Below are 23248 nucleotides of genomic sequence, written 5' to 3' on the forward strand. Positions count from 1 at the left end.
TATGCTCATTAAAATCATTTACAAATTCAGATACCTCGAACATATAGCTCCAGTACAGAGTTCCACATTTAGTAGAGTGAAAAGGGGCTCTGTCTTGACGTTGGGAACTCACTAACTCTCACTGCCATAGGGATATTGCTGTATAATGATCCTGTGGGACATGGTGAGAACTGCCCTGTGAGTTACCAAGACTGTCCTTTTGACCGAATTAGAAAGTCTCTTCTTTATTCATCAGCCAGCTGGTGCTTTTGAAATGCTTCTCTTGAAGTTAGCAGCCCAGTGCTTAACCACTGTTTCACCAGGACTGGGTTGCTGCCCCAAAAGGTCAGCAGTTGAAGCCACCAGCTTGTCCTCAAGAGAAAGCTGAGGCTTTCTACTCTCATAGACATCTGCAATCTCGGCAGTTCTACGTGTTCCTATGGGGTCACTTGGAATCAGCATGGACTCAATGGCAATGGGACAATGCCTGGAGCGATGTCCCCAAACGTGAACTCACCAGGAGGATTTCATTCATGTTTTCTCCAAGGGTGGGATCTCCACCAAAAAGAAATTTTGGCTATAGATAAAGTTACAAGGTGAACAAAGCCGGAGCTGACACAATCTTTATCTAACTGGGACAGCACTGATGGAAACCGTGAGACAGCTCTGGCTTCATAACAACGGTTATCCTAATACAAAATCAAGGAATTAATTCATTGTAGGCACACTCTGCAAGACACTGTTAATCACCGCCTAAATGAAGACACCCAAAGAGGTACAATGAGGATTTCAAGATAGTTATCTGCCTTTGTCCTCTATTTTCTTTTTTTACCGTAGGTTTCGCCTTTAGCCCCAGCTCCCCACTGCCTCTCAATATCATGCATCAACATGCGAAACTTTTCTCTGTTAGAATGCTAAGGGGTTATGCCAATTGTACCGAGTCCAAAGAAGAATTTATCTGGACAAAATAGAAACTAATGGTTGGACTGTTTCAAGAGATTATCCATTTTGATTTGACAGTCTGCAAGTCTGTCTCCTGATGCAACTCTGTAGGACTGGTGCTCCACCATGCCTTCACTTGTCATTGATTTTATGAATTGTTTATTGCTCACCAGGATAGGGATCCCTTACTAGAAACTGTTTTTATGGGTTTAATCCCCTAAATTGGTTCACTTTTTCAGTTCCATAGAAATACATGTAAGCCACAATCCACCAATAAGCATTTTCCCTTTTCTTTCTTTCTTCTTTTTTTTAAAAAAACATTGAGTATTACACCTTTCTCAGCCCCATTTCAATATTCTGAAAGTTTGGAGTCTGGAAACTCAAAAAGTGTCAAATATGTAGGAATTTTCATTTAATGAACATTATACCTTCTCAAATACAACCCTTGTTCAACCCCTTATCCTTAGAGCATTTTCAAAATTACTATTCAGGCATTTTCCAGCTTATTAATATTCATTTTACAAATATAGTAGACAACCAATCTCCATAAAGTAGATTGTATTAAAAATTTGAGCTATGTACAATGAATTGCAATAACAAACAGGTATGACGTTACAACGGTACATTACATATTAAGACAAATATTTGGCTACCTTAAGTGAGATGCAAAACATACCCAGCTCTTCTGATTTATGTAAAAATTTAAATTAAAAATAGACTGAAGAATGAAAGTTCATCATGTGGGAACTGCCTTTTTAAATATATTCTTGGTTTATTTGTCCTTCCCTTCCTGCAAAATCATGTCCCATCAGTACATGAAATATTTCTGAGATTATATTGAATTTCAGAAATTCTTATTAGCTCCAAAATGTTTCAATCACTCTCAAGTAAAAATAGATATTTTATAAAAGCAATATATTCATTTGGAACATAAATAAAATTACATAGCGTCCATGACTACTTTTCTCTTGGCTCATTTTCGTCAGTTCCCTTTAAAAGTTCCAATTGTCAGGATGACTCCCTTCCCCCAACTACTTTCCTCAGTGCATCCTTCACATTCTTGTTCTTCAGGCTGTAGATCAAGGGATTTAGCATGGGGATCACTGTAGTGTAAAACACTGAGGATACTTTCTCCTGTTCCATATGATTGCTAGAAGGAGGCTTAAAGTACATGAACGTGATAGACCCAAAAAAGATCCCCACGGCCATGAGATGGGAGCTGCAAGTTCCAAAGGCTTTGGATCGGCCTTCAGTGGAATGAATCCGAAGGATACTGGAGAGAATGAAAGCATAAGAAATGAGTACAGCCAGGGTGGGCGCTAAAGTATTAACACCTCCAATAATAAATAGCAAAATCTCATTAATGTAGGTGCTGGAACAAGAGAGAGTCAACAGAGGAAGGATATCACAAAAATAGTGACTGATAATGTGAGACCCACAAAAGGACAACATTGACATGCGAGTAGTATGGACTGTGGCCCCCAAAAAACCCAGTGAATATACTATCCCCATCATTATAGAACAGACCCTGTGAGACATAATGGTATTATAATGCAGTGGGCTACAGATAGCAACATAGCGGTCATAGGCCATGGCTGTAAGAAGGTAGCCTTCGGCAATTACAAAAATAAGGAAGAAATAAAGCTGAGCCATACACTCCTGGAAGGAGATAATGTTCTTTTCTGACACAAAGTTCACTAGCATCTTAGGGGTAATGACAGAGGAGTAACAGAGATCAATGAATGACAAATGACTGAGAAAATAATACATTGGAGAATGAAGTTGAGAACTGACAGTAATTAATGTGATCATGCCCAGGTTCCCAACCACTGTGATCACATATATTCCAAGAAAGAGAAGAAAGAGTGGCAGTTGGAGCTCTGGGCATTTCGTTAACCCTTCAAGGACAAATGCAGTTAGTGAGGAATGGTTTGAAGCGGCCATTTCTTGGAATGTATTATCTGTAGAAAGAAATAAGAGAAAAAAGGTGCAATCAAATGAGTCTCTAATTCTTAATTCAGAATGCCACACCCTGCCTTAGACGATTTCTTCCCTGCTAGTCTCTCCTATCCTAAAACTCTATGCTTTTCACAAAAACTCTGAATGTCACCTGGTCTTTGTTCAATCTCTTAAAGCTGAATGATTCCTCTTGAAGTCAGCATCTTTTCATTTCAAATCTTAAGCCAATTACTACCTCACTTTGGACAAAGTCCAAAATGTTCAGACATGCTTAATTTTTTCTTTAACTAGAGCAGGCTCTGCTGCTATATGGTTTCAAATCTAACTGAGATGACATAAAAGTAGTCCATTTCACTTCATTAACCCATCTCCATGAATCAACATAATCAGCACTTTCTAAAAGTGGGTATTTAGATCCATATAAGTATATAAAGAGACTCTGTAGATGAAATAAAAACTCTTACAAATAGCCCTAATTAATTTAAATTCTCACTTTCTCCTTTATGTTCTCTTGATAGAAAACTTGAATAGGCCAAAATGTCCTTCTTTTCAATGTCGATGGAGCTGAGAGTAAATGAGGGGCTAAAGCCTGTTCTTAGGCCATTACTTTTTCCCATCTCAGGAAAGACAAAGCAATTCAGGTAGTGTGGTACCAGAACTACCAGCCAACATGAATACCCCTCGCCTCTGCTCATCCTTATAAGCCACAATCCTACTGATCTTTCTCTCTCCAAGTTGTTGTATCACAAGTGGAGGAAATCTCATTTACTGACTTTGCTAGCCTAAAGAACAAGCGAAAAATTGTGGGAAAAGTATTTACTACTTTTAGTTATACATTACGTATTACTTAAGGAGATAAGTCTATAATTTTACACATAGTCTTTCTTTGATTTATGATACACTTTATAGACAACACACACAATATTTGAGAATTAAACCTTGTTATGAATTTGTATTACATTTTCCCAAACTGTTTAAATATGAAAGGAAGTAAAATTATATGCACAGGATGACACAAAACTTGCTTTTGATTTTCATTCAGCATGTGATAATTTTCTATGGTTATAAGCAAAGTGACATGAAAATCTATTGCACTATGTATTTTTATCTATACCTTCAATAATTTTAAGGATGTTTAATCTATGTGGTGTGTTCATTTAAAGACTGAATTGTATAGGTATAGTTATCTGCAAGAATGTATAAAAAAGAAAATATTTGTGGATTCATGGAATTAGATATAATTCTAAAGATAAAAGGAGTCAAAGTATCCAGGATACAATGTTAATTAGTCCCTTTAGTAATAACTGCTTGAGTATACCAACTCCAGATCAATACTGTGAACTTTTCCAGCTAATAATAGCAATAGGAACGAGATCTGACACTTTATAGAAGTCTACACTTCTTGAAACCCATTGGGGGAAAAGGCTGAATAATCGCCCTCCCACCCCATTTCAAATCCATTGTGGTTGAGTGAATTCCTACTCATAACGAATCTGTATACTGTTTCCAAGACTTTAATTATTTGGGGGAGCCAACACCTCATCTTCTCCTGTAGACAGTTAGCTAGTAGTTTGTAATTGACCACCCAACCCACCGTGCCACCAGGGACTGCTGAAGGAAATAAAGGCAGAGAATGCAAATAAGAAATGAAGTGTGTGATGTTAAATTATGATATAGCTAATTGAATTAAGATGAATAGTAATATAATATTATGAAGAGCTACGTGCCAATAAATTTGAAAACTTAGAAAAATGAAAAATTTCTAGAAACACACTATGTACCAAACCAAAATAGATTAAAGTAGAAAATCTTCAGAAAGCAATAATAGTAATAAGAAATTCAGTAATTTAAAAAATCCCAACAAAAATGTAGCTCAGGTCCAGCACTTCATTGGTGAGTTTATGAAACATGTAGTGGCAACCTGATATCCATTCAACTTTAGCTATTCCAAAGTATATAAAGGGATGGGAAAATACTGCATTTATTTTACGATGTGAACATACTTTGATAACAAAATTAAACCAGCGTGACTTTAAAGATGTATAGCCCAATATCCCTCATGAATATAAACAAAAATTCCAAATAAAATTTTTGTCTGTATAATCTAAAATATATTTTAAAATAATAACATATTATGACTGTGATTTATATCAGATTTGCAAGGGGTTTTCAACCTTGGAAAAAATCAATGTAATCCAACACATAAATAAAATGAAGAAAAGAATTGTGATTATATTAATTAATGTAGAAAAGGCACTGGACAAAATCAACACCCAATACTGCAAACAACAACAACAACAGTTAACAAATTTGGAATAGAAGGGAAATAAAAGGCATATGTTCAAAACCAACGGCTGACATTAGTCTCAGAGAGAACCTGAAAGCATTCTCCGTGCGAACAGGAACAAGGTAAAGATGCCCTTTATCATTCCAACACATTATTGTGTTGCAAGTCTTAGCCTAAGCTAAAAGGCAAGAAAGAGAAATTCAAGACATCTAAATTGGCAAAGAAGTAAAATTCCCTATGTAGATATGACCCAATAATAGAAAATCTCAGACCCCATAAGAAAATTGAGCTAATGTTTTTTTCAGTGGGAAAAGAAAAAGGCATTTTCCTTCCAGTTTTTTCTCTATTGTCTAGTGATTTACAATACTATTGCTTTTATGACTTTATAATAACCCCAGGGGGTAAGTTTTCCTGTACTATCAAGGATATGAGGAGATAACAGTGTCCACTAGAAACTTTTTTGAGGTGTCCGTGAAATATCCTTATTTATATGAATAAAATATATGTGTGGAAAATTAGTGTACCCATGTAATGCTCTAGAATGCTTCTTCTTTTATTTAACAGAGACATTCAATACTAAGGTAATTTCAAACCCAACTTTTTAAGCATAGAACTGTGGGTTGAAAATACTAGTTTATTCTTGTCTTTGAGTAGGAAGATTTATTAAAAGCCAACTAAACTAATGTGTTTTTCACCCTGTAATACAGTGCTATATTTACTGGTGAAATATTTTTGTTTCTTGTAACTTCATGCAGGAGACAATAAAAAATTGATTAGACATCTGAAACACAATTGGGAACACAGCAGTCATTTCGAAATCTGATAAAGCTGATGCTGTGGCCAAGAAAATTGACTTCATAAAGTTTAATCTTATTGCTAGAGCATAATGTTTAAGGTTTCATCAGATGTTAAGGTTCTGGAAAGGTGATAGTTTTATGTTTTTTACATAAACAAGGTAAATGTAATATGTCTCTGTGAATTCTGTCAGAATAAAATCTCTCTTCAAATATTTTCCTGTATGACTGTATCATGACATTGAAAGAGAGGCTTTGCATTTGGGGTCAGAAGATATGGACTGAAAGTGTGACTTTACTCCTTAGTGCAAAGACTTTGTGATTACAGCAAATCAGCTCCTCTCCCTGATTCATTATTTCTTCATCTATAAAACAGTAGTCATGCAGAGCAAAAACATCCCTATAAAGTTTTGCAAACTGTAAACCACACATGTCTATTTGTTATTATTGTAGTATGTTTTATATTTATAATATACTTTCTAAGGGTATTTTCTGCCTTATTCACAAGATCCCCCAAGTGACAGAACTCATTACCCAGGCGTTAGAATAAGAAAGTTGGTTAGTATTTACATTGATATCAGAAGAAAAGCATTGTTTTTATATGGCTCTTATAATGCAGAATATTCTGTTTCAAATGGGAAATTTAAAAATGCATAACAAGTAGCCTTTTGAAAGCACATAATCAGGCATTTTTTTGGATGGTGGTGGTGCCTAGATCCCTAAAAGGAGGCCCCCTGGCGTCGTAAGTTATGAGCGGGGCTGCTACCTGCAGGGGTAACAGGTGGAACCCCGCTTTCCCTGCAGGAGAAAGACGAGGCTGTCTATTCACATAAAGATGTACAGCCTCCCAAACCCAAAGTGAACGTTCTCCTTTCTCTTACAAGATCACAACATGTGGGAATCGACTGAACAGCAGTGGGTTTTTGTAAAGAATTGTGAAAAGCTGGGTGGAATACAAGGATATAAATACATATGATATTATGATTTAAATTTATGGATGTGATAATAGCCCATTAAAATAAACAAAAACAAACCAACAGAAAAACTGCCATCAGGTCAATTCCAACTCATAGAGACACCACGGAAGGTCTCTGAGGCTGAAATCTTTGCAGGAGCAAATAGTTCATCTTTTACCCTTGGAGCAGCGGTTGGGTTTGAACTGCTAATCTTGCAGTTAGCAACCAAATTCATAACCCATTATGCTAGCAAGGCTCCGTAGTTGTAAATTAAGTTTGAAAATGTAGGACTGCCCTTGACATTTGTGACTTTGATTGGACACTAATTAACTGAAGCCTGCTGGCAGAAAACCAGATATGTTTCAGGACAAATAGAAACTGATTTGGGGGCTCTAGAGCACTTGCTGTTGTTTAATTGGTGGTTCTAAGAAGAAATACTAAATCAAAAAAACAAGGGAATGGGAAAACAAATGAAATAAATTGCAATTGAAGGTATATACAAACTGAAATGTCAAATATTCAGAATTACCTCTACCCAGGCAAATTATTTCAAACAAGTTGCCAGTTCTTGGAACATTTTCTTTGACACTCCTTTAGAAGATAACTAAACATGATTTCCATGTTTCTCTATCGAGGGAGGTTTATTTTGCTTTTCCTGCTCTTGAGCTACAAGCTGTCATAGTTCAAATGTGGCTTCTGACCAAAAATATGACGTCTGACTCATCTTTATTTTTGATATTTATCTCATAGGATTTCAAAGCACCAAATGAGATAATGGTGGCTAAAAATTGGGATCTGTTAAGTGTTACATAAGTTACATAAGGGTTGCATGTTATTATTGCTTTAATACCTTGAATGGTTAATGAAAAATTACAGTGTTTATATAAAACTATCCAAAAAGTCATGTAATATTTCTTCTATGATTTAGTGAGAAGGTGAGGTTAACTTACCTTAAAATAAACTGGGATTTTGACCTTATTTTGTAATGCTGAAAGCTTATATATATATACACAACTGATAATTCCCAAAAGACTATAAATCTCTCAGGATTTGGCCTCGTGTACATTGCACAATTATGAAAAAGCAAATTAGGGTTTCACATGTTCTCAGTATGATTTAATCACCCGTGGGTTTTTGTCCCTGTTAGGAAAAATACAGCATAACATATATTACATCTTTAAATTATACTTTCGAATGTATAAACTGCTCTGCTAAAGAAAAATAATTCTTTTGAGGCTTCTAAAACACCATGTGAAAATTCAACATAAAAAAGGTATTATTTAAAAATGATTGTAACGTTGTTTAAGTAACTTCCCAGTAATAATATTCCTAATCAATAATAGACAAAATCATAATTTACAGTTGTTTGGTCCATGTCATTTTGGTTCTATCAGGAAGTTCACTCTAGTAATTTTTGGAATAGATACATACATTAGCAGTCCTAGTTATTCTTCAGGAAAACTCCAATTAGAAACAACCATTCTACAAGAAAATGTTCTTCTTGCTCAGCCATAGAAAACACTTCTACTTAGTTTCCATATTAAATTTTTAACATAGGCTAGAATGGAGGCAAAAATATATATTTTCCAACAGTATTATTGGCATATAACTTGCATATCATTAAAGTTTTCTTGTCCTTTGTCAAAAATCAGTTGTCTGTAACTGAGTGCTTTTGTTTGCTGTTTTCTATGTTGAGAAGTTCTTTGCTTATCCTAGTTATCTTCCTACTCCGTATTAAATTGCTAATTTGCTTTTCCATTTCTTTAAAGAATGATGTTGGGGTTTTGATCAGAATTGTGTTGCATTTGTAGATTGCTTTAGGTTAGCACTGACATTTTCACAAGATTAAGTCTTTGTATGCACGAATACAGGATCTTTTTCTAATTGTGTAGGTCGCTTTTCATTTATTGTAATAATGTTCTATAGTTTTCTTTGTACAGGTCTTTAAAATTAAGTTTATTCCTAGTTGAGCTAGTTAATGTTTATAGTGCCAACCTGGCCGATAAGCATATGTGAGGTTAATTGAAGGGCAGAGAGAGCAGTGGCTCAGTAAGCCTCACCTTTCTAGTTCTTGGGTCTCTAGCTTTGTGATGGTCGGATCAAGGTGCAGCTGCCTTAGCCAGTTCCCTGCTACAGCTGACAAGGCTCACTTCCTGCAAGACATCCCCAAGGAGAAGCCACATGGACCTATCCCAATGCAGCCCTGGGTGCTGGAACAGCTGTGTGGAGACCCCTGTACGCACTGAGATGCTTACACAGTCACTGATTCAGCTTTCCTCCCGCAGTCGGCTTCATTGTGTGTGGTTTGTGAGATGGAGGAGGACTTTGTGGATTGGTGTCGGACTTATGGGCTAATGTTGGACTTGTGGACTTGGGCAGCACTGGGGTGTTTTCTTGATGTCCACTTATGCTTTATATAAAACTCTCTCTTATGCGTATGAATTTCTAAGGATTTGTTTCTCTAAAGTACCCAGACTAACACAATACTTATTTCACCTTTTATGTGGCTATTGCAAATGGTATTGTTGTCTTGATGTCTTTATCAGAGATCTCATAAGCAGGATATAGGTATTTAATCGATTTCTTTTTATTGATTTTGCCTCCTGCGTCTTTACCAAAGCCTTAAATTGTTTCTAAAAGTTCTTTTTTGTGGAGTCCTTGCAATTTTCTCTCTATAAAATCATATCATCTTCATCATGTCTTTGCCCAATTGTATCCCCTTCATTTCTTTTTTGTTTTCTAATATTTTTGGAGAGGGTGTCCAGCACAATGTTGAATAAGAGTAGTGATAAATGACACCCTTGCCTAGTTCCTATTTCAGGGGAAGTGTTTTCAGTGTTTCCCTACTGAGTGTGATATTGAACATTGGTTTTTTTGTATATGGCCTTTATTACATTGAAGGGTTTCCTTTATATTCCTATCTTATTGGGTGTCTTTTATAAGAAATGGGTTAGGATATTGTCAAATGCGTTTCCTGCATGTTGATATGATCACATGGTTCATACTTGTCTTATTTATATGATGAATTACATCAAGTTGTTCTCAAAAGTTGAATGATCCTTGCATCCCTGGTATGAATCTCACTTGGTCATCATGAAATTTTTTTTGATATATTGTTGGATTCTATTGGCTAGAATTTTGTTGAGAAATTTTGCATCTATATTCATAGGGACATTCTGTCTTTGTGAGGTCTTTGTATAGTTTTGGCTTCAGGGTAATGCTGACTTCATAGTGTGAGTTTGTGAGTTTCCTGTCCATTTCTGTATTCTGGAATAGTCTGTGTAGAGTTGGTGAAAGATCTTCCCTGAATATATGGTAGAATTATCCTATGAAGCCATCTGGTCTTGCACATTTCTTGATTGGAATTTCTTTCTTTTTTTTAAAGCAGGAGATGAATAAACTTTTTAAATTTTATTTTTATCCAAGTAATATATATGCAAAGATTTGAAAATAAAATCTCACAAAAAACATGAAAATTAGCAAGCCACTGCTCTACTACTTTCCCCACTTGCATTTTGCTTTCCAAAGGTCCTTTTTTATCTGATGACCCTTTTTTCTAAAGAATACAGTTAGACAATCAATATTACCGAAGTACATTTAGATATCACTGTTGACACTCTTAGAAGTAATGGGAGGCTCTAGCCCTTTTTTCATTGCCTTATTCCTTTACTTCCATCTCTGATTTTCTTATTATCTTGACTCTGTTTTTCATTTATCTCTGGGAAATGTCCCATACTTCTATCCTTTTGTTCACTTTTAATTCCAGATATTGTACTATAATTTGTAGTCCCAGAGGCTTTTCTTAGTGTCTTTTCTTTTGTTCTTTTTAAAACTGCAATCTTTTCTCCTTCCGTGAACTATGAATCTCCTCCTATTTCTTTTTTGTAAATCATTTTATTGGGGGCTCGTACAATTCTTATCACAATCCATACATATATCCACTGTGTCAAGCACATTTGTACATTTGTTGCCATCATCATACTTAAACATTTGCTTTCCATTTGAGTCCCTAATATCAGTCCTTATTTTTCCCCTTCCCTCCCCACTCCCCCCTCACTCATGAACCGTCCATAATTCATAAATTATTATTACTTTGTCATATCTTACACTGTCCAACGTCTCCCTTCACCCACTTTTCTGTTGTCCATCCCCCAGGGAGGAGGTTATATGTAGATCCTTGTTATCAGTTCCCCCTTTCTTCCCCACCTTCCCTCCACCCTCCAGGTATCGCCACTCTCATCACTGGTCCTGAAGGGGTCATCTGTCACGGATTCCCTGAGTCTCCAGTTCCTATATGTACCAATGTACATCCTCTGGTCTAGCAAGATTTGTAGGGTAGAATTGGGATCATGATAGGGGGGGAGGGAGGGAGGCAGAGAGGAAGCATTTAAGAATTAAAGGAAAGTTGTATGTTTCATCATTACTACTGTGCACCCTGACTGGCTCATCTCCTCCCCACAACCCTACAATAAGGGGGTGTCCAGTTGCCTACAGATGAGCTTTAGGTCTCCACTCTCCCTCATTGTCATTTACAACTATATAATTTTTTGTTCTTCAATCCATTAACATCCTAGACGCTATATATTTTTTATTACCGGGCACCATCAGCTTTATTCTACACATTTGCTTATGCACATGTTTGTCTTCATTGATCATATCGGGAAGGTAGGCACCCACTGATATGAATTTTTTTTCTTTGATGTCTGATACTTGATCCCTTCGACACCTCATGGTCACACAGGCTGATGTGCTTCTTCCATGTGGGCTTTGTTGCTTCTGAGCTAGATGGCCACGTGTTTTACTTCAAGCCTTCAAGAGCCCAGATGCTATATCTTTTGATAGCTGGGCACCATCAGCTTTCTTCACCACATTAGCTTATGCATACATTTGTCTTCAGTGATTGTGTCGGGAAGGTGTACATCATGGAATGCCAATTTAATTGAACAAACTCTTCTTCATTGAGTGAGTACTTGAGTGGTGGTATAATGTCCATCTGCTGCCTTAATACTAAACATATATATATATATATATATATATATGCACACAGATCTATTTCCCCACCATCCTATATAAATATATTTGCATATGTACATTCCTGTGTTAAGACCTCTATAAATACCCTTTGTCTCCTAGTTCTTTCCTCTAATTCCTTTCACTTTCCTCTTGTCCCACCATCATGCTCAGCCTTCATTTGGGTTTCAATAATTTCTCTCTATTACATTGCCCTTGCTGAATTCCTACCACATCTCTCACACCCTTCTTGCCACTAATTTTGGATCACATGTTGTTCCCCTGTCCCTGGGTTGGTCAACACCACCACCTTACCCCCACCTCCACCTCTCCCATGTCCCTCCACAACCATTGGTCCCGTTGTTTACTCCTCTAGACTGTTCGTCCAGCCTATCTCATCTAGATAGAGCTTCAGATATAATAATATGCACTAAAAACAAGGCATAGCAAGACAAAGTGATAAAAAAAAGAACACAACGATGACAACAAAAAAGCAAACCAGACATTATCTCTTTTGATAGCCGGGCACCATCAGCTTTCTTCACCACACTTACTTGTTCACCCACTTTGGCGTCAGCAGTTGTGTCGGGAGAGTGAGCATCATAGAGTTCCAATTTAATAAAAGAAAGTATTCATGCATTGAGGGAGTGTTTGAGTAGAGGCCCAAGGTCCTTCTGCCACCTTAATACTTAACCTATAAATATAGGCACATAGATCTATTTCCCCATCCTCATATATATATTTGCATGTACATGTCTTTGTCTAGACCTCCATAAATGCCCTTTGACTCCTAGCTCAGAAGCAACAAAGTCCACATGGAAGAACACACCAGCCTGTGTGATCAAGTGGTCCTGAAGGGATCAGTTATCAGGCATCAAAGAACAAAAAATCATATCATTGGCTGCACACCTCCATGACAGGATCGCTGAAGACAAATGAGTACATAAGAAATTTGATGAAGCAAGCTGATGGTGCCCGGCTATCAAAAGAGATAGTGTCTGGGGCCTTAAAGGCTTAAAGGTGAACAAGCGGCCATCTAGCTCAGAAGCAAAAAAGCCCACATGGAAGAAGCACACCAGCCAGAGCTATCACAAGGTGCCAAAGGGACCAGGTATAAGGCATCATGAAAAAAAAAAGATATGTATATATATATATGTGTGTGTATATATATATATATACACATATATATATACATATCTTTTATATATATATATATATATACACATACCATATATATATATATATATATATATATATATATATATATATATATATATATATATATACACATACCATATTGAATGAAGGGGGAAGTGCAGAGTGGAGACCCAAGGCCCAAGTGTCGGCCACTGGAGATCCCCTCATAGAGGGGTTTAGGAGAGAAGATGGGTCAGACAGGGTGCGAGGTAGTACCGATGAACACAGCTTTCCCCCAGATCCTGGATGCTTCCTCCCGCCAACTACCATGATCCAAATTCTACCTTACAGGGCTGGATAGGGAAGAGGTTGTACACTGGTACATATAGGGGCTGGAGGCACAGGGAATCTAGGGTGGATGATACCTTCAGGACCAAGGGTGTGAGGGGCGATGCTGGGAGAGTGGAGGGTGAGTGGGTTGGAAAGGGGGAACTGATTACAAGGATCCACATGTGACCTCCTCACTGGGAGATGGACGGCAGAGAAGGGGGGTGGGAGACTCTGGATAGGGCAAGATATGACAAAATAACAATGTATAAATTACCAAGGGCACATGAGGGAGGGGGAGCGGGGAGGGAGGGGGAAAAGAAGAGGAACTGATGCAAAGGGCTTAAGTGGAGAGCAAATGCTTTGAGAATGATTGGGGCAGAGAATGTGCAGATGTGCTTTATACAATTGATGTATGTATATGTATGGATTGTGATGAGTTGTATGAGCCCCTAATAAAATGTTTTGAAAAAAAAAAACAACCAATGACCCATATAAGATTAAATTAATTTTAAAAAGAATGAAAATTTTAAAAAAGAGAAAAATCTATAAATGGATCAAGGTCTGATATTTGACCTCTAGGTATGTCCTCCAGTCACGTTCAATGGGCTGCCACCCTCTGACCCCAGATTCTATCCTCTGCACTACCTCAGAAGCTCCCTGCTCTGTTCCCCTGTTGCTCTGCCGCACACCTTTAGTGTTTTGCCTCAGTGTTGCAGGATCAGTCCAGGCCAGTCCAGACACTGAGTCTCCAGTGTTGTCCCCCATAGGGCCCTGGGCCAGCAAGGGATGGAGTGTCTCATAATGGGATCAGCCATATGGTCCACTCTATGCATTGGCTTTTCAAAGCAGGGATATCATCCTCCAGACCTGGTGGACCAGGATGTGCTCCACTCTCTCTTCCTTCCCCTTCATTTGCTCCTTTGTGCTCTGATAAGACATGTCCCTCTCCGCTAGCTGCAGCTTTAGGGCCATCCGCTAAAGTAATTTCTTCGGTGGGTAGAGGCAGTTGTCCACGTAACTGGTACTGAGGCTGGACCCTCAGGCCCCTCCACTGGCTCACCTCTCCATGCCAGCATGCTGCATTTGGATCCCAGAACACTGGATTTAATTCTGGTCCCTCTTTCCGTGTGGAGACACAAACAATACCCTCCCCTTGGGTGGGCCAGTGTCCTATTCCCCCACCACACATCTCTTTACTTCTTTGTTGGGTCTTGTTCTGGTAGCCCAATTATTCTAATATTATTCCTCTTCATAGCATCAAACATGGCTCTCAAGTTTTCTTCAGCTTCTCTGATTGTCTCATTTGACTGCTTTTCCTGTTTACTGAGGTCTACTTTGTTGTCCTCTAGGTCGCCAGTGTGGTTCTCTGCCTCATCAAGTCTGTTGGTACAGTCTATTTGCCGCTGGATTTTGTTATTTCATCCCTTAAGTCTTGTATTTCTCTTTAGTGTGTTGCCTTTAAATTCTCTATCATTTTATCCTTTTTTATGCATTGCTTCCTTCATATCCTGTATGACTCCAAACAGCATTCTGAAAATTTCTTTTTGTGGCAGATCAATATCTGCTTCTTCTATTTACATCATTAAGTTCATGACTTCTGACATTGTCGTCTGTTTCTCCTGCTTTTTTGTTGAAACTGTTAGGACTGGTTGCTGTTTATGTGTTGTTTTAGAATATCCTGGAGCCATCTTGATTGGAATTTCTTGATGGTCTTCTAAATTTCTTAACTTGTTCTGGGTTTGTACAGGTTTTCTACATCCATCTGAGTTACTTGGGTAGATGATGTATTTCTTGGTATTTGTCCATTTCTTCTAGATCAGTGGTTCTCAACCTTCCTAATGCCGTGACCCTTTAATACAGTCCTTTTGTGGTGACACCATCCTAACCATAAAATTATCTTTGTTGCTATTTCATAACTGTAATTTTTCTATGGTTATAAATTGGGTGACACCTGTAAAAGAATCATTGGACCCCCAAAGGGGTTATGACCCAGAGGTTGAGAATCGCTGTTCTAGATTATCAAATTTGCTGGACTACAGTTTTTATAAGTACTGTGTTATTTTCTTTTTATTTCATTTGGATCTGTTGTTAAATCACCCTTTTCATCTCTAATTCTAGATATTTGCATCTTCTCTTTTTTTTTCCTTTTCTAATTGTTCCAGTGATTTGTTAATTTTGTTAACCCTTTTTAAATATAACTTCTTGTTGATTTTTTCATAGTTTCCTCTTTTTTACCTCATTTACATCTGCTCTGATATTTATGATTACTTTTCTTCTGCTTTTGGAGGTTTTATGTTGTTGCCCTTGTTCTCATGGTTATAAAGTTATGTTAAAATGTTTACTTGGGTCTCTCCTCTTTTTACCATATGTATGTTGATTGTTATCTGATAACTGCTTTTTCTTTGTCCCTAATGTATGATGTGCTATTATTATTGTTTGTTTCAAGGAATTTCTTAATTTCATCCCTTATTTAATTGATTACTCAGTTGTTTTAAGTAGTACAAGGGGTACCCCCAAAATCTGGATTTGCGCTGGGTGGAGCAAAACTGTTGTAGTATGCATGTTTCCCCACTAGGCAAGCTTTGAACAGCTTGCTCTGAATTAGTGCTCTTAGTGGCATCTCCTGGGAAGTTTGTCTCTGGTCAGTGATTTTTTTTTGTGAAACCAATTTTACTCAACCCTCATTTTTTCATGCCCAATTTAAGAGAATAGCATTGGCTGTGAAAATTTGTTTCCTACTCAGGAAAAATGCTACAGAAACTCTTGTGATGCTGAACAGTTTACAAGAACAGTACTATTGGCAAAGCTCAAATGTATGAGTGGGTTTCTCATTTCAATCAAGGTGAAATGTCGATTGATGACTGTGTTAGTCCAGTTAGACTAGAGACACAAATTCAGAGACACATGTGTATAAGACAGAGTTTTGTGTCAAGGGTAATTGTACATTAAGGAAGCATCTCAACTCAGTCCAGTCCAAGCCAGTAAGTCCAATATTAGGCCATATGTCAGATACCAATCTATAAATTCCTCTTCAGAGTCATGAAACACATGCAATGATGCTAAACTCAGGATGATCACTGGCTAGTGGATAGAAAGTCATTGGATCCAGTGGTGTATGCATCTCAGTGCTGACAGGGGTCTCTATGTAGCTTATCCATTTCCAAAGGCTGCATCAGGGTAGGTCCATGTGGATTATCCACAGGTATGTCTTGCAGAAAGTGAGCAGAGAGAGATTGTGTGTCCCACCTACAAGGAGGTAATTCCAGAGTTTTCCCAGAATTCTCAGGGGAAGGCCATGCCTACAGAGACCTTTTTGGCTGAAACCAGATTGACAGACTAGACTCTACTCCTTCACTCTTAATCCTCTCAAGTCCAAAAGTGACACCAGATTATGTAACCACCACAATGGCAAACTTCATTCTGGACATCCATCAACTTCCTGAACAGGAGAAAATATTGACAAATGTTGGACCATTGAAGAGATGAGGAAGTTATCTGGACTATCTTAGAGCTTGGTGCAGCAAATTTTACCAGAATATATAGGGATACGAATGGTTGCTGTAAAATGTGTGCCTCAGGTTCTTACTGACAAGCAAAAAGAACATCTAATGGAAACATGCTGTGATTTGAAAGAATAACTCCAAGGTGACCCAGATATTTTCCCCACAGTCATTATTTGCAATGAGACGGTGTGCTATTCTATGAACCCCAAATCAAGCATTAATCAAGCCAGTGAAAGATGGAATCATCGCCTCATTCATAAAAAAGCACATCAAGTGAAATCAAAGATCAAAACGATGCTCAAGATGATTTGTTTTGTTTTTTGATGTGAAGGAGATCATGCATTTGGATTTTGTCCAACCAGGTCATACTGTTAATCAAGCTTTTTATTTAGAGGTCCTGAGAAAATTGCATAACAGTGTGCAACAAAAAAAGGCCTGATTTGTGGCAGATGGGGACCTGGTTTTGCCACCATGACAATGCTCACACAGCCATGTCAGTGTGCCATTTTAGGGGAAATAAGCCTCAACATACCATAACAATAGTTGCTTAGTCAAGTGCCATGGAGTTGGTTCTGACTGATAGCGACCCTATGTACAACAGAACCAAACACTGCCAGGTCCTGTCCCAGCCTCACAATTGTACTTCTGTTTAAGCCCGATACAGCCTGTCAGTCCATCTGGTTGTAACTGTTCCTTTTTGTTTACGGCTCCTCTACTTTAGCAAACATGATGTCTTTCTCCAGGGACTTGTCGCTCCTGATACAGTGTCCACATACAAGAGTCTAAGAAGCACTCTGGCTATCCTTCTTCCAAGACAGATCTGTTTGTTCTTTTCGCAGTCTTTAAATATTCTTCATCAGCGCAATAATTCAAATGTACAAATTATCCTTCTTATTCAATATCTGGCTTCCACATGCATAAGGCATTAAAAATAGCATGGGTTGGGTCAGGTACACATTAGTCCAGAAAGTAAGATCCTTGTTGTTCAATACTTTAAAGTCTTTTGCAGAAGATTTACTCAATGCCATGGCTAAATCTCTACTGACTGCTGCTTCCATGAGCATTGATTCTGGATCCAAGCAAAACAAATGTTTTACACTTTCTAAGTTTTCTCCATTTATTATAATGTTACCTATTGGTCTGGATGTGAGGATTTGGCTCTTCTTTATATTGAGTTGTAATCCTTACAGAAGACTGCGATCCTTGATCTTCATCAGCAAGCTTTAAGTCTTTCTTGCTTTCAGCAAACAATCTTGTCATCTGTTTAACACACCTTGTTAATAAGCCTGCCTTCAACCTGAATGCCACATTTGTCCTCATGTAACCAGACATCTCTGATTGTTTTCTCAGCTAACAGAATGAATAAATATGGTGAGGATACAACCCTGAGACACGGCTTTCCTGTGAGCTTATATGAGGGGGTTGTAAAAAAGTTCATAGAAAATGAAATTCAAGTAGATGGAAACTGCCATGATCTTTTTAAAGCTCCTTTATGTTGTCTGATGTTTATGTCTCTTCATGTTGGCATCAGGGTTACTGGTTCCCATGCTGTTTCCCACTTCAGGACGATTATCATTATTTTTACCAGCACTTGGAATTTCCCACACAGAAGATCAAAAACTATCCCACAAGGGCATCCACCTCTAGAATGTCCATTGCTTCAGGGAGAGCCCTTGAAATCACTTAGGGTTCCCACATGTAAGCGTGCATTCTGCTAAGGTAGCAGTTTGCATTAGCCTGCAGATCCATTATCTTTCACCAGGGAAAGGGTCACATTCTCCTAGAAGGGAACAGCCTGTTCCAGAGCACAGCATTGTTGCTCTGGTTTAAAGTTCTACAATGCTTCAGTAGACAGAGAGAGAGAGAGAGAGAGAGAGAGAGAGAGAGAGAGAGAGAGAGAGAGAGAGAGAGAGAGAGAAGTACTTTGTCTTTCAGGGCTCACATCACCTTCTCTTTAACAATCTCATTGTAATTTAGGTTGACTATCCTGAACCGTGTATACTCACTGTTAGAGGGTGGGATGTCCTCTAAGATTTCCGCTTTCATTCCTGTATAAATTCATTCATTGTCTAGCTCCATCATGGTAGAAGTGGAATTCATTTTTACTGAGTTTGGCCATAGATGCCAACACAGTGCTATTCCATGAGCAAGCCAGGAAGTAGGGAAGGAGAAACCAAAAAAGATGGGCAAAGGCTTCCTCAACTGAAACGTGCCATGCACAATTGCTTGCTAGGTCAAGCCACTTTCTTCTGGCACTTGCTTCCCTTCCCCTTTGCTTACTTGCAGTGGCTGAAGGAGTTTAAAATTAGGGTGAGTCTAGGGCAAAACAACACATCTTCACTGGGGTTCCAACTCATAAAAAAGTGGTGGTGGAAGCAGACCGGCAGGTAGCTGGGCTTCCTCACTCTGTATTCATAGTTTTAGCTTATTGCTCAACATCCCTGATCTAGTTTCTTTCTCATTTCCTTTTAATTATTTTTTTAATTCGCTTGTGCAGCTGAGCTTCTTTAGCTGCTCAGCCCTGCTTATGAAAATGGCTATTCAAAATGTCAGTCGGGGGCACCCAAAACTGTCATATTCCTTCCCAACTGTAGTCCCTCCTGGAGTGATCTTATTATGTACTTCAGAGATTCATCGGGTGTTGATGGCTCGCTGAATTGTCCAGAGATGCAGCCACTTTCCCCGCTGCTACTACTTTCCTCTGAGCTTAGAAAACCACACATTCTCCCATACCTGTATTTTACAGTCTGGCATTTTAGGGGGGGTGCTGGTACACGTGTGATAATCTACAGACACTGAGCACATAGGTTAGCTACCCCGCATGAAACACACTGGCTGTGGTAGTTACATAATCTGGTGTCAATTTGGGACTTGAGAGGATTAAGAGTGAAGGGGTGGAATGTAGTCTGTCAATCGGGTCATAGCCAATGAGGTCTATGTGTGGGTATGGCCTTCTCCTGAGAATTCTGGGAAGTCTAGAGAGACACCTCTCTGCCGACTCCCTGTGAGACATCACTAAGGAGAAGCCACATGGGGACCCCTGTTGCAGCCCTAGGTGCATGAAGAAGTCAAGTGGAGGCCCCTGGCAGTGCTCATATGCTTACAACACCACTGGGTCCAAAGACTTTCTACCCACTGGCCTGTGACGGTTCTGCATTCGACGTCATTGTGTGTGTTTTTTGAGTCTGAAGAGGACTTTATAAATTGGGATTGGGCATATGGGCTAATATCAGACATAAGGGCTTGGACTGGACTGGGTTGGGATGCTTTCTTAATGTACAATTACCCTTTATATAATACTTTCCCTTATATACATATGTGTCTATGAATTTGTTTCTCTAGTCTACCCAGACTGACACACTAGCCAACCTGGAATCTCTTCTGCAGACTGTTCATCCTCACTTGCCATCCTCTGGTCTCCTGGTTGTCTCACCAACATCTGGACATGGACCAGTAACTTGGAATGTATGTCAAAAAGTTCTCTGGGCCATGAGATCAAAGAACTTGGCTGTTAACTCCAGGATTATGGTGAAGGAGTTTACTGAGAAGAATTTACATAAGAGACAGGTGCTGAGTAGAAGTAGGAAAAGTTAAATTCTCTGTGAATTCCAGTGGGAGGTAAGTGTTTTCTTATGATTTATGACCGTGACTGGAGTGACAATGGGACCTCCATTCAAGGCTTTTGGATTTCCAAGGTCACCCCAGAAGGTATAGCATAAGAGTGGTTTAACAAGGTGAAGGGGACTTTCAGAATACGAGGCTGACTACAGCCAGCCTCTTCAAGACTGTTTTCCCTTCCAAAGCAAAGTATTGGGATCAATCTTCACGAATTGTTTAGGCATATCTCATGCCCTGCACCTGAGAATAAAAAGTGAAAACAAATTGACCCTTTGGATTGAATAAAGTCTGTGACTGTGGAATGTGGACCCCGGGGAGCATGAAAAATGAGCCTAAGAAAACCTCCTGCGTATGAGTTGGCTGAACAAAGATGTCACAGCAGTGTAAGCCACCGTCTCTTCACTCAGCACATTTAGCATTTGGGATTGAATTGCTCCTTGTTTTGGCTTTTCTGTATATTATAGGATGCATAGAAACACCCCTGACTTCTACTCACTAGCTTCCAGTGACACCCTCACTCCTATCTCAGTGTGTTAGCGAAATGACCCCCAACAAAGTAAAACACCCTCTCCCATTGAGAAGGACTACTGTAATTATATGAATATTGAACCACAAGCTTCTTTCTTTGAAAGGTCTTTCCACAGGATACCTAGGTAATTTCACATTGCAAAGTACCTGGGGATCTCAAATTAAGCATGCTGTGTTTGAATTCTAGCTCAGTTATTATCCCAGTTACTTTAGAAACATCATTAATTTCTTTTAGTCTTAGTTTTATGGATTTCCTAGTAATTGTAAGAGCTAAGAAAGAGTAGGCAAAACAAGAAAAATAACACTCTCATCTCACCTGTACTTAAAGAAACTTTAATGGGAAACTTCAAAGGGCATTTCCTTTCTCAGTTCTGCAATAAAATCAATCCTAGATCTGCCTCTAGGTATTTAAGCTAGTTCTTCTTTGTTTGACCCCTTTTGATGAGAATTTACATTTCTAGGTCAGATAAAGTGAATCAAAATCTACATTTGACACAACCCCCAAGCCTTCCTCAAGAGGAGACTCTTTATTCTGTCAAATACTTCACATTGGGCTTACAATCTCACAACTTAACAACTTTATCTTAAGTGGCATTCTGCAGTATTTTTGGTGTAACATGGGATCTTGCTAAAATGCAGATTGCGATTCTGTATATCTCGGGTGGAAATAGAAGTTCTCAGCATGGAAGTCTAACCAGAATCAACTGGTTGAAAGCCTTAACTCAAACCTTTCTAAGCACCTCATTATCATCATCTCCATTACTGCCATCATTGTCATTTATGACTTCTTTGTTCCAGGAATAGTCACTAAATTCTGAATGTGTGCCTGGCATTTAAAGAGACGCTCTCCCCTTGATCTGCCATTGTCCGTCAGGTTTTCATCCTGTGCTGGCTTATGTGTCACTGGTATTTTCAAATGCCCGCAGGCTCACCCACAGGGAACGGGTTACAGACAAAGAACAGACTGGACAGAAGGAACCGGTTGTCCACGTCAGAGACATTAGCCACTGGAAACCTTATAGATGGCAACCAAGTACTCGCACAAACTGAGGACCTCATGAATTGCAGCAGGACCGTGTCAGAGATTGTGCTGGAGGAGACCCTCACGTCAGAGGGCATCGCCGCTGTGGCTGCAACAACAGGCTTGAACATAAGAACAATTGGGAGGATGGTGCAGCACCAGGCAGTGTGTCGTTCTGTTGTGGGTGGGCCCCTATGTGTCAAACTGACTCTCCAGCACCTAAAACATAACAACTTCTCTTGATCAGGAACCTGGCACAAGTGCTAAGGAAGGGGCTGCTAAATAGGTCACCAAATTCCATCCTCCAGCCACCATAGAGGAGAAAAAAGTGTCCTTCTGCTTCCGTAAAGAGTTACAGTCTGGGAAGTCCTTTAGGATAGCCATGAGCTGGAACTGACCCAATGACATCTAGCTTTCCTCCTACAGTGAGCCGATTGGCCCTCACAATACCTCTAATATTATTATCTCTATGCAATCAGCTACAGATATTAGGGAAGTAAAATACTTGCCCACAAGTCGCCAGCTAGAAAATCATAGATGTTAGGACCAACTAGAATCTCCACCAATCTCTGGGAAAGCCCCTATTCTTCTCTCTCACTTGACCATGACTCATGTCTACCCAGGTGTGAGGTATTTTCTCACTTACAACACCTCAAACCCCAACTGTGTTTACTTCCTTCATCAAAATCAGCAGTGGGCACATAGAGTAGGTTAGCTCAGGCCAACTTGCTAAAGTGTTTGCTTTCCTTCCGACAACCACATGAAAGCATGTCCTGGGCTCTGCCACAGAGACATGGTGCTGAAGTGAATGAGCGAGTCCGATTTAAATAATGTATGTCCTGCTATATGCAGCCAAGGAGATGTTCTAAGGGAAAACTGTTCATTACTTCAATTGTTTTACAAATGCATGTGCCTTTGGATTTAGAGTCTCACCACTTAATGACTTGAACTCAAATACATAGAAATCTTTTGGTCCCAAAACTCTGTAGAGGATAACTTACAGTAAAATCTGAGTATATTTACATCAAAATATGTTAAATTATTTCCATAAAGCAAAAGCTAGAGAATGAGATATATATATGACATCATCCATTGCCCTCATAAAGTTCTATTTTAAAACTAAGGGTGTCTGAATGTATACGAGAGGAAAATGAACCTTTGATGTTTGCCCACCCTATTGCTTG

General features: G+C 38.8%; 1 protein-coding gene across 1 annotated transcript; it reads right to left on the reverse strand.

The window, feature by feature from the left end:
- Window positions 1-1929: 1929 nt before the first annotated feature.
- Window positions 1930-2895, reverse strand: LOC142422495 (olfactory receptor 8D2-like). Its single transcript, XM_075527864.1, has one exon. The coding sequence runs from the start codon at window positions 2863-2865 to the stop codon at window positions 1930-1932; it is 936 nt and encodes a 311-aa protein (XP_075383979.1). The 5' UTR covers window positions 2866-2895.
- Window positions 2896-23248: the final 20353 nt, after the last annotated feature.

The sequence above is a fragment of the Tenrec ecaudatus genome, chromosome 12 (assembly GCF_050624435.1).
Source record: "Tenrec ecaudatus isolate mTenEca1 chromosome 12, mTenEca1.hap1, whole genome shotgun sequence".
NCBI lineage: Eukaryota > Metazoa > Chordata > Mammalia > Afrosoricida > Tenrecidae > Tenrec > Tenrec ecaudatus.

Bases quoted from the DNA above. Each gene is read 5' to 3' on its own strand.
- LOC142422495 (XM_075527864.1), bottom strand. From the start codon at position 2,865: ATGGCCGCTTCAAACCATTCCTCACTAACTGCATTTGTCCTTGAAGGG.